The following is a 12736-nucleotide window of genomic DNA, read 5'->3' on the forward strand; positions in this document are numbered from 1 at the left end:
AGCGTACCTCCATGTGCCCATCCATCCGGCGCATCAGAAGTTCCTGCGGTTTCACTTCAACGACCGCCATTATCAATACCGGGCCTTGCCATTCGGCCTCTCCTCGGCCCCGCGCACATTCACCAAGCTCTTGGCAGTACTAGCAGCCTCCCTTCGCTCAATTCCAATACGCATCAATTGTTATTTGGACGACGTGTTGGTGCTATCGCCCTCTCAGGACCAGGCTCTATGAGACTTGCGGGTCACGATGGACTCGTTGCGCGACCATGGGTTTGTCCTCAACTTGCCCAAGAGCCACTTGCGTCCAACCACGTCCCTGCTTCATCTGGGGACCACCATCAACTCTGTGACATGCGAAGTCTTCCTATCTCCAGAGAGGAGGCAGAGCATATACCACCTGGCGCGTCATGTGCTGTCGCAGAGGCGAGTACCGCTGTTGTCACTCTCCAAGTTACTGGGGAAGATGATCTCCTGCATCGGCGTGGTTCCCTGGGCCAGGTTCCATGTGCGCCCGCTCCAGTGGTTTCTGCTGCCCTTCCAGAGAGCGCATACCAGTCATTCCCACATCAAGGTGCGGCTTCCGAGCAAGGCCCAACGGTCTCTGCATTGGTGGATGTCCTCCAAACTTCTCCAAGGATGCCCGTTCAAGGAGCCGGCCCGCATTCAGATCACAACAGATGCCAGCTTGTTTGGATGGGGAGCCCACGCCCTGGACAGGGTGGCTCAGGGTCATTGGTCGGATCAAGAACTGACGAACAGTATAAATTGGCTAGAGCTGCGGGCCATCCGTCTAGCCCTCCTGGAGTTTCGGGACATTGTATCTCGCGGCCATGTGTTGATCTTGACCGACAATGTGGCCTCCAAGGCTCACATCAATCGCCAGGGGGGCACACAGTCCAGAGCCCTGATGCTGGAGACGGAAAAATTATTCCATTGGGCGGAGCCCAGACTCTCATCGATTCGGGCGGAACACATCTCGGGCGAGGCCAACACGCAGGCAGACTGGCTGAGCAGGGCAACGGTGGATCAAGGGGAGTGGCAACTCCACCCCGTTCTCTTCCAGGAGCTCGCTCGCCGTTTCGGCCATCCCGAGGTGGATCTGTTTGCGCATCCACACAACGCGCAACTTCCCCGCTTCTACTCCAGATACCAGACCCTGGGAGCAGAGGGAGTAGACGCTCTACGCAGCCCGTGGCCGGCCGGCCTTCTTTATGCCTTTCCTCCTCTCCCGATCCTTCCGTCGGTCATTCAGAAAATCTTGGCGGAGCAGGCGGAAGTACTGCTGGTCGCCCCAATGTGGCCCAGGCGACCCTGGTTCGCAGACCTCGTCCATCTGTCCGTTTCGCGTCCTTGGAGGATTCCGGACGACCAGATTCAGCTCAACCAGGGAGTTCTCATACACCCGAACCCCCAGCTGTTGCAGTTAGCCGTGTGGCACGTGAGCGGGCGATTCTAACGGCTCTTCACTACTCTGACAAAGTCATCTCCACCATTCAAGCGGCTCGTCGCCCGTCAACTACCCGCATTTATGAAGCCACCTGGCAGGCCTTCTGTCGTTGGTGTTGCCGCACCGGGGTCGATCCCATCAAGGCCTCGGTGCCCCAAGTTCTGGACTTTTTACAGTCTGGCCTTAACAAAGGACTGGCGCCAAACACGCTTCGTCGCCAGGTCACGGCCTTGTCTACGGTGATCGGAGGAGGTCAAGGCCGGTCCTTATCCCAACACGTGCGGGTCCGTACCTTCTTGAAGGGCGCTTCCAACTTACGACTGCCAACCGTACATCGTTATCCCACGTGGGACTTGACCCTGGTTCTTAGAGCTCTCACAGCTGCTCCCTTTGAACCCATTCACTCCATCAGTCTCCGGTTGTTGACGCTCAAGGCAGCCTTTCTAGTGGCCATCACATCAGCCAGGAGAGTGTCGGAACTAGCAGCGCTTTCAGTTCGCGCAGACCTCTGCATCTTCCATCCGAACAGGGTGGTGCTTCGCTTGGATCTGACCTTCCTTCCTAAGATAAACTCACTGTTTCACAGGACTCAAGAACTCGTCCTGCCGGACTTTTGTCCTCATCCTTCCCATCCGCAGGAACGACAGTGGCACCATCTGGATGTTCGCAGGGTCCTTCGTTGCTATGTGAAGCGCACAGCATCATTCAGGAGGTCGGAAACACTGTTCGTCTCCTTCCAGCCTTCGTCAATGGGTCAGAAGGTTTCTTCCCACACCATCGGCCAGTGGTTGAAGGCGTGCATTGCCTTGGCATATGACAGTCACGCACGACCGGTTCCCAGGCGGATCACCCCTCACTCGACCAGGAGTGCGGCCACCACAGCGGCCTGGGCTACGCAAGCTTCTGTAGAGGAAATTTGCAGGGCTGCCACCTGGGCGTCGCCCTCACCCTTTATTCGACACTACAAGATTGATGTCTATGCCTCGGCTGAGGCGTCCTTTGGGCGGAGAGTGTTGCAAAGGGTTCTTCCTTCTGCGGAGGAGCCTGACCAGCCTAGCTCCCGCCCTGGGAGTTCATTGCTTTGACATATCCCATGATTGGATTCCCGGAGCAGCACACAGGAGAATGACCGTTGTCTTACCTGAACGGTCCTTCTATGGGTGCTGCGAAGGGAATCCAAACCCGCCCGCAGTTTCGGCTGGTCAGGGCTCCACCTTGAATTGTAACTATGTGACTCTTATCTCTGACTGGACTTGTCCGCTTGGTGCCGGAATTGCCGGCGGCCTGATTGACATTGACATATTTGCTCTTCGGCGGACTTCGTGCGAGACTGAATAGAGGAAGGAAGTCCAGCCAGAGGAGGCGTGGCTTAGAAATTTACATACTCAGTCTCAAGGCTAGAGGGCTTAGTTAACCCATGATTGGATTCCCTTCACAGCACCCATAGAAGGACCGTTCAGGTAAGACAACGGTCATTTGTTTGCAATTTAAAAGTTGTTATTGGGCAGTTTATGCTAACATGTAAATTAAGTGAAGATGCATACATTTTCAATATATATAAATAACTGCATTTTTTCCACAATTAGTTGCATAGATCAGAAGAAACTATTATCAAACAGTATTTACAATCTGAGATAAAGCAGTGGTTTAGGCTTATAGTGTGATCACTATATTTAAAAATCACAAGATATAAAGTGCTGTTTGATTTTTGAAAAGACCTACATCATCGATGACAAATGTTAAATATTTTTGTAGGCAATGTGGTAAATTTTTATTACTGTTCAGGATGGAATTAAAATCTACCCACCACAATTGATAATCGTCTCAAAGAAAAACTTATAAACAAATTGTTACATAGAAAAAGGAAAGTCCTTATTTGAGCAAAATGAAGTTTGGGCAATGTATGGCCTTCCAGATATCAGATTCCCTCATCATAGTCCCTGCTGTCTATAAATAATGGATGTTGGAATTTAACCCTTTGATAATCAGCTAGCCAGGGAGGGATAGAGCCATCCAATGATCGATCATGTAAATATGGGAAAGTATGCAGTTTAATTATTTTGTACCTTATTTAGGAACAGGTAATATGAGTTGTAAAACTGTACAGTGCAATGGTATCAGACTTTCTGATTTGGGGTGGATTGTTTATCTTCTGGCTTCCTTAATACTTTGGCTTTTTTATGTTTGACAGCACATCACCATTTTCTCTGACATTTTTTCTGGTTGTTCGTCTCTTAGGAAGAGGCCACTCCTGAAAAATATGGTGCTGTGACTATCAAAGCTTTTTACCGTCACTCAGAACAAAAACTGCACGTTGAAGTACTCAATGCTGTTAATCTCCTTCCCATGGACTCAAATGGTAAGAGAACTTTTGGGCTGAATTCCTGAATACTTTGGGATATATTGTTAGCCTCATAAGCATGGGGCACGGAATTGATCCTTGCTTGCACTGTTGAGTTTAGAGATACACTTAACTAACATATTGCAGTTTACTTTTAAGTGTAGTCACCAATCAGCATTTATGGATAGAGTTGATTCAAATGGAACTGATTTCACTAGCCACGGGGTCAAGAATACAAAGACAGCAAAACTAGTGTTTAATGGTCTAGGACCATGTTGGCAAACCTATGGCATGCGTGCCACAGGGGCCACACAGAGCCATTTCTGAGGGCACGCAAGGTATTGCCCTGTCAGCTCCAGCACCAGCTGATTTTCACCCATTTTTCGCCCTCTGGAGGCTTCAGGGAAGCCTCCTGAAGCCTCCAGAGGGAGAAAAACGGCCCAACAGGCAACCCAGAAGTCCGTTCCCGAACTTCTGGTTTGGGTGTTGGACCATTTTTCACCCTCCCCAGACTCCTAGAAAGCCTCTGGAGCCTGGGGAGGGTGAAAAATGGACTTACTGGGCCCACCAGAAGTCAGAAAATGGGCTATTTCCGGCCTCCGGAGCCTGGGGAGGGTGAAAAATGGACCTACCAGGCCCACCAGAAGTCAGAAAATGGGCTGTTTCCGGCCTCCGGAGCCTGGGGAGGGCAAAAAACGGACCTACCGGGCCCACCAGAAGTTGGAAAACGGGCCGTTCTGGCCTCTGCAGATCCTCCAGGGAGGCGGGGAAGGCTGCTTTTGCTGTCCTCAGTCTCCAAGAAAGCCATGCGTGCATACGCGGGGCAGTGGGGGTGTGTGTTACATGCACATGCGCAGGGTCATGGTGTGGGGGGGCAATAAATTATGGGGGTGGGCATGCGAATGAACACAATAGCATGCAAGTGCATGCTTTTGGCACCCGAGGCGAAAAAGGTTCACCATCACTGGTCTAGTGTCAGTTTAATCTCTTCTGCAGAGAATACCCCCATTCAATCTAGATCATGTATTTTATGAATGAACTATTGCAGCCTTCTGTACTGTTGTTTTGTTATATAGAAATAATTTAAAAAATTGTTATTACAAGGGTGTGTGTGTGTGTGTGTGTGTGTGTGTGTGTGGGTGTGGAGGAATTTGGTATATTATTGCTAGGTCTTTTGTGAGTGTCAGGTTGCACTGCATATTGCTCTGTGCAGACCCATACTGTAGATTTTCTCCTCTGCTGCAGCATTCTTGCCAGCAAGGAGCTGGATTTTTTAGCCGTTGTTGAAGTGCAAATGTCTTTTTTAAAACTCTACCAATAAAATCAGTATTGGAGAAAATCAAGGAAAATTGGAACAGTGAAAGTTCAATACAGGTGGTCCTCAACTTACAACAGCTCATTTACTGACCGTTCAAAGTTATGAAGACACTGAAAAAAAGTGATTTATGACCTTTTTCACACTTATGACTGCTGCAGCATCCCCATGGCCACATGATTTACATTCAGATGATTGACAACTGGTTCATATTTATGACGGTTGCAGTGTCCTGGGATCATATGATCCCTTTTGTGATCCCCTGACCAGCAGTGTTAACCGGGAAGCCCATGCTACTAATTTAACAATTGCAGTTATTCACTTAACAAATGTGGCAAGAAAAGTGATAAAATGGGGCAAAACTCGCTTAAGTGTTTCGCTTAATCTTAGCCACTAAAAATCAAAGGCAGTCCTACCTTTTGAGCCACCTCCAACATTCTGTTCATTACTGTAATTTTGCTAAAATGAAAGAAAACTTGGGAATGACCATAGAAATGGATAGGTTTGGATACATCCAGAGCAGATGTGTGCCCAGTGGTAGCCACACAAATGGATGATGTAATGCATCCCCCATTCTGGTTTCTATTCTAAATCATAATTTTGTTTGTTTAGAGCACATGAAGAATTTTATATCTTCTAAAAGGCAATTAATCTGAGCAAAGATCTTCTGCTCTGTAACAAACATTGTTAATTAAAATGTGTGTGTGTGTGTGTGTGTGTGTGTGTGTGTGTGTGTGTGTGCCAATTCCAAGGAAGTCATTGCACACCATTAGGGAAAGATGCCAAGTTATCATGTTGTTGCATTCTTAAAAGGAGAAGAGAATAGATTGACTGCATTTCTTTCAGCTCTCCAGAAGAGGAGGATGTTGACTGAGTGCTCTGCAAATAATACATTTCTAGCTTTGCTTTCTTTTGAAAAAGCTGCCATGAAGCACACTTTGTGCTCCAGGACTTCGGAATTTTTTTTTTTAAAGAAAAGAACATTGAATTAAGGAAAAATAGTTTGAAAATACAAAGTTGAATTTAAGAATTATTACCATTTAGCAGTACAGCACATACATACATACATACAACTTTCCCCAACTCCACATCATTCAGATATCTTGGCACTGCAGTGAACATAATTTCTCCCTGGCATGGTAGAAGATAGGAAACTGCAGTTCCCAACATTTGGGGAACATCAGGTTGTGAAGGGCTGGGATATATGTAGCACTTAGGACTGCCATTGTTAGTTAACAGGAATGAGAAAGAATTTCTGATTTAGATGTCAGAGGACTATTGCGTATCAACAGACAAGGCGCTAGTCAAGAGTGACCAATAGAATGACTCAAAAAACAGTGGCTTCATCTACTCCATATCATATCGGAAAGGACTGGAGAAGAAAGTAATACTTGACCTCAGTTTATAAGCATTCCAATAAAAATGAACAAGACAAGAACTTTACCTCTGTCCTAACTTTGTGTATTACAAGAGGTTGACTACTATGTGGATGTGCCTTACTTTAGAGGCTTTTTTGAGAAACAAATGTCCATGATAGAAAAGTAGGTTTTGCATTATGGTTCTGTTACTTCTTCTACATCTTCCCCTCCCCCCCCCAATATAGGCCTAAGTGATCCCTTCATCCAACTCACACTGGAGCCACGTCATGAGTTCCCTGAGATTGCAACACGGACTACAGAGTGCATAAAGAACAATCTCCATCCCCTGTTTGATGAAGCCTTTGAATTGTATGTATGAAGAGCCACTCCTCTTTCCTGTCCTATCGTCATCTTCCAAGATTACACAGTTATCATACTTAGAGCATGAGTTTCATATGTTCCTCATCTTCTTTTGGTTGACATGTTGTAGGTACCACAGCTGTACTCTGAGAAAACTGCCTATGAGGTTGAGCTCTGTTCCCCATTGGGGGTGGAGAGGGTGATAATATATTAAGTTGTCCTATTTCTATTTGAAGACCCGAGATATCATGACTTCACCACTGCCATATTGGTTCTCCCTACAGTTTGGTTCCTCCAGAAAAATGTCAGCAAGACGGAGCATGTCTGCTGCTCACAGTGTTTGACTATGACACCGTGGGAGCAAATGACCTGGAAGGAGAAGCTTTCCTCCCACTCTGCAGGGTCTTGGGGCTGAATGAGCCTGAAGAGTCAATCAACCCATCCAGAATACCACAGATCCGTTTATCTTTAACTCATCCTGGAATTGCTGGTAACCACCTCTCTCATCCTTCATGCTATCCTCTAGAATGAAAACATTCTGGTTAGGAATTCATCTCAGACAGGATCAAAGAACAATTTTGTTTATTCTGTTTGCACAAAACAGGCTATTAATAGGTCAGAATATTCATTATGTTATTTATGTTTTGCTACAGAAGGAAGAGGAGGCCGTGAATTAAGATAGAAGTGTTTATATTTAAACATGCTAAAGCATGTTAAATTGAGGAATTAATCCATCAGTCATTCTAATTTAGCTGGTGGCTCTTCTACTTTTGTCAGGCAGTGGTATAGATTTACATGAAATATCTTTTGTTTTGAAACTTCCATAAGAAAATATTTGGGTAAAGTAAATGTCCTTCTAGAATTTTATATAGGAGGTTACATTTTAAACACTATAAAAATGTGGCGGAATAGCAACTGGAAATGTACACATTATAAAAAAATAGGAAATAGCAGATGAATTTCCTGCCCACAAATATCTTACTACTTCTTCCAAGTAATTATGAAGGTGAAGAAAAAAAACTGGCTATAATATTTTAATACAATTCCAGGATTGTTTTAATATCACCACCATAAATATTGAAATACTAAAATGTGATTGAAAGTTTCAATCATCAGTGTGTGTGTGTGTGTGTGTGTGTGTGTGTGTGGTTTTGATATAGCATCAAGAGCCACACACACTTTGTACACTATGAATAATCTGTTACAATAATTAGATGAAACCTTAGAAAAGATTGGCCTATAATGTCATTAAAGAAGGCAGAGTTAAGAAAATTATATTGGCTTGTTTTTAATCTGTTTTACTGAAAATAGACTATTTGCTCTACTAGGATCTTTTTTCTTGTTTCACCCACAGGAGAAATGACATGCAATTCTCTTTTCATTAGTGGGTTAAAACTTGATTTAGCTTTGTGTTATTAAACTGAGAGCGGATATTTTCCAAAGATCTCACTAGATACCAAGTTTTAAATTCTTAGCACCATTGGCTTGGAAAGATAATTGCCTCTGCAATTGCAAAAACAGTTTTACCTTCTTGAGCAGCAGATAAGGTGATTTCCCACTGACAGGGATCAATATTTCATTTCACCCTGACTCCTCTGGCCATGCTGTGTAAGTCTTGTGCCCACCTCCTACTTCTCCTCGATTGTTTTAGAGGGTCAGTTTTGCTGCTCTTTCTATATCATAAGCATGTTTCTTCCTGTTGGCTGAGCACTGAAGAAGTGCTGAACAGAGTAGTACAAGAATGAAACACATGACGAAGTGAAGTGAGGATTAAGGCTTGCACTGGCCTTTAGAGAAAGATAAACCCCGGGCATTTTGCAAAAAGTGATTCCAAATTGCAGATCACTATAGCATTTTTTTCTTCTTAGCTCTTTCATTCTTTTCCAAGTGACTATTATAAATCCCAGTCTGTATCAGTGGTTGCTTTTGAAGTTTCTTAAGGTTCATAGAATAAATAGAAATTTCCTGTGGTTCTTGATTCTGTGCAATTTAAGTCCTTTGCACTCAAGACATTAGATTAGCAATTAAATCTCACTTTATCCACTCCTTTAAGAATATGTGTTAAGAGTCTCCCAAGCTGAAACAAAGATCAATTAAGACTAAAGGGGATCAGAAAGAAGTGTTTAAGTCTAGAGGAAGAAATCGAAATAACTTTTTTAAAAACCCTGCCTTGTTTTCTATATGTATTGTTCACTAATAGCCATTATATTAATACACATTTTTCCACCAGTAAATATTTCTAGTTTTTATTTCTGCAGAAGTATTTTCCCCAAATTATATCTCTCAATTTTTGTAATCTTTTCACAACTGATATCCATGTAGCATATATAACTAATCAAGGACAGAAGCAACTTAGAACTAAGGAGAAATTTCCTGACAGAACAATTAATCAGTGGAACAGCTTTGCCTTCAGAAGTTATGAATGCCCCAACACTGGACGTTTTTAAGAAGAGGTTGGACAACCATTTGTCTGAAATGGTAGAGGGTTTCCTGCCTGAGCAGGGGGTTGGACTAGAAGACCTCAATTTCCAACTCTGTTATTTTGTTCTGTTATATGCTTCCACAAGAAACCTAGCATCCCCACTCAAAACAAATTGCACAAAAGTTATGTTTCCTTAAAAGACTTTTCTATAGGAAGAAGAAAAAAATAGGCAAACAGATAGGAACATAAAGAACACATATAAATACAAATTTCTAGTGAATTATGCATAATAATGAAGGCCAAATTGAGCAATGCTGTTCTCTTGGGATTGAATGGAAGAAAAGAAAAGCCAAGTCATTTTTGCACATAGGATAGGGCTGGAATAGACCTTGGAGGTCTTCTGCTCCAACCCAAGGCAGGAAACTTTATACAGTTCCAGACAAATGGTTGCCCATTTTTTCTTGAAAACCTCCAGCAATGGTGTACCCACAATTCCATGAGACAAGCTGTCCCATTGACTAATTGTTCTGGTGGCCAGGAACTTTCTTAGTTGCAGGTTGGATCTTCCTCTGACAAGCTTCTGAACATTGCTTCTTGTCCTGCTTCAGGCACTTTGGAAAATAGACCCCCTTTTCCCCCCGTGACAACCCTTCAAGTATTGGAAGGGGGCTATGATGCCATCTCTAAACCTTCTCTTCATTAAGCAAGACATACCGAGTTCCCTTAGAAGTTCATTGCATAGTTTAGCCCCCAGACCCTTTCTCATCTTTGTTGCTCTTCTCTGCGCTCTTTCTCAGTATTTTTTTTTATCATGGTATACATTAAAAATTATGCAGTAAAACTCTTGCTCAGAAGCCTCTAGACAGCTTCTCTGCTGACAGCTGGCTAATGAACAATGGAACTTTTTTTGGCAGGAAAATGACTTTGTATTACTGCTATACCTGAATGAACTCCAGATCGTCTCTTCCCTCTTAGGCGATGACATCCTGAAGCTTTTGGGGACCCGCAAAGGAGACAAGGAAGCACAGGCCTTTGTGAAGCTACGCAAACAAAGAGCAAAGTATTCCAAGGAGCTGGCATGAGGCAGTCAAGCAAAATGGGTGAAAACACAGGTTGAACCACGGTACCACAGAAGTTCTGCTGCCATGGCAACAGCTGATCATACTGGGAAAGTAGGAAGCCATGAGGCTCTTGTTAATCCTCCTGGTGGCTTTGATGCAACAAACCAGACACTGGAGGCTCCTTATCCGTGCAAACTGAAGCTGCTGGTTTTGATGAACAGTTTATCTATTTTCATCTAAGAGACAACAGGAAGGACCCATACCACCCACTCCACTCCCCACTCCATATTCTTTCTTTGCTGCAGGAGTTTGAATAGTCGGGAGCTGCTGCAGGCTGTTGCGAGCTGATCTATGCCCATCATTATGTGTGCAATGCCCCTCTGCTGGGAAGAACCAGGCTGCTTGAGTAGCGAAGCTTGTGATTAGCCTCTTGTGGAGTTTCTGCAGGAATTTTTTACTCTGTGCTCCAGATGGCACGGGAAAGGTGCTCCCAAGGGAAAGGGAATAAACATTTTGGAGGAGAAAAAATGGGTGTGTTTTCTAGCCTGTTACAGAGTCTGGAACTGCCTTCTGTTTGATTTAAAAAAAATCAAAGCTTTTAAAACTAGCAGGTTGATTTAAAAAAAAAAAAACCCTGGAAAGCTGCCAGTAAAAGCTCCCAGGTCTCTTTATATCCAGGGCACCGTTTTCATAATTGCAAAGGCAGCTGAGCAAGGTCTGCAAAACCCTTCTGGTTGAAAGCAATGAATGGATTAATAATTATTGTACAATCCTCTCCTCTACCAACAGTATTGTTCTTGCTATAGCTATAACCTTATAGTTTTGTCTTAGGGGCAATCACTTGGGCCTGATATGACATATGTTACAAAAGGAGAATTTTGGAGGATGAGGGCAACGAAACATCTTTGCTTTCACAGCATGAAGGAAAAGTCATGCTGCTGTGAATTCTCCGGTAAATAAATGCAGGAGCATGAAAGAAGACAAGTAACAATATTGCAGAAATACATTTCAGTTTTTCAAAGTTTGTCATGTTTTTCCTGTGCCGGGACCCATGTTGCCCTGACAATATTACAGCTTCACATGCTCTTCCTTCTGAGAGGGCCAATTTTCGTGTCCAAAATTACACAAGATTTCCATTAAAAAAAGAAAGAAAATAATTACAGTAAATAGACTGAAGTTCTCAGCTGGTTTTTTTTCTTCTTCTCTTCCATTAGAAACAGCAAGACTAAAAAACGATTAAAAAAACTAGGGCATGCTGTTTCACCATGTGAGAAAGGAATCTAGGCCTCAGGATTATGGAAAGGGGGGAGGGGGAGTTCAAAGCCTCATGATGGCTGCTTCAAGTATGTTGAAGCTGTCATACTTCAAATATTTTTCACAGGATTAGAAAACAGCATTGCATATTTGTAGCCTTAGGTTCAGTTCCCTTTATCCTCTTCACAAGAGTGTACATATGGCTACTCCAACCTGAGATGCATTTAAGAGTATTTAAACATTCCTAGCCATAATTAGAGCCCATTTCTCACTAATAAGATTTAGGCAGGTTAAAATGTATGGCTCTAAACCACTTATCTGTGAAAAGCACTGGAGGCAGATTTGCTTCCAGAAAGACCTGCTGCCTAAATCGCTACAGATGCAACCCGAGCAGATGTTACTATTTTTCTGGGAATAAGCATAGCCTAGCAGACCTCTTCTGATTCGGAGGCGAGCAGAAGTGTGGAGAGCACAGCTGGGCCTCAGGGTTCATACCACTTAAGAGTCAACTCCTTACTTGCTCCTCATAAATAAATTTGTTTTCAAGCTAAGATCACAGCTGTGCAATGCAGATGTGACTTCCATAACTCATAGGTTGTGCAAAATGCTTACCTTTAGGTGGTCACACAACCCCACGTTTCCTTGTTGCAAATATAACTTGTTCCTGCTACTTAATATTCTTCTGCCATCAGTGAGACACTATGTTTGCATCTTTCCCAACTCTGGGACATCCTTACTGAAAAGTTCAATCAGCATCAATAGCTCTAAAACAAAAGTGTTATACTAGGTGTTTTATTTGCCATTTCTTTCTAAAATATAAGACAACATATGCCCCATGGGATCATAGTTTCAGAGAGATCTCCTTATCTAAAAGAGAAACTGATGACTAAGGGTGGGCCAAGAAGCAGTGGGAGCAGTAGCTGCCTCTGATTTCTGCCAGCTTCCTCATTGAGTTTCCTTGAGGAAATCTGGCAGAGAACACCAGAAATCTTTAATCCCTCCCCTACCTAAGGTAGCAGGCAGATAATGACTCTTGCTGGGTGGGGAAGGGAGTGAGGAATTTTGAGATTGGCTGGGAAATTGTCACAATGTTGAAAATGAAGATCACGCAACCACAATAGCACTTTACCAGTAGCACTGTAACAGCCAAATTTCCCCCAAATTTCATTCCTTAGGAA

The 12736-nt window shown here is 43.8% G+C and overlaps 1 protein-coding gene across 2 annotated transcripts in view; it reads left to right on the forward strand.

Moving 5' to 3' along the window:
• Positions 1-11475, forward strand: part of UNC13D (unc-13 homolog D) — a 76393-nt gene extending 64918 nt beyond the window's left edge. For both annotated transcript variants that reach the window (XM_087709912.1, XM_014051586.2), the window contains 4 exons: positions 3686-3806; positions 6707-6830; positions 7106-7311; positions 10219-11475. In XM_087709912.1, the coding sequence (XP_087566038.1) occupies positions 3686-3806; positions 6707-6830; positions 7106-7311; positions 10219-10325 (558 nt within the window). In that variant the 3' untranslated portion in view covers positions 10326-11475. The remainder of the gene's footprint in view (positions 1-3685; positions 3807-6706; positions 6831-7105; positions 7312-10218) is intronic.
• The last annotated feature ends 1261 nt before the right edge of the window (positions 11476-12736 follow it).

Source organism: Thamnophis sirtalis, unplaced genomic scaffold (assembly GCF_051295495.1).
Source record: "Thamnophis sirtalis isolate CommonGarterSnake01/CBP01778 unplaced genomic scaffold, rThaSir2_p1.2 scaffold_3, whole genome shotgun sequence".
NCBI classification, from domain to species: Eukaryota; Metazoa; Chordata; class Lepidosauria; order Squamata; family Natricidae; genus Thamnophis; species Thamnophis sirtalis.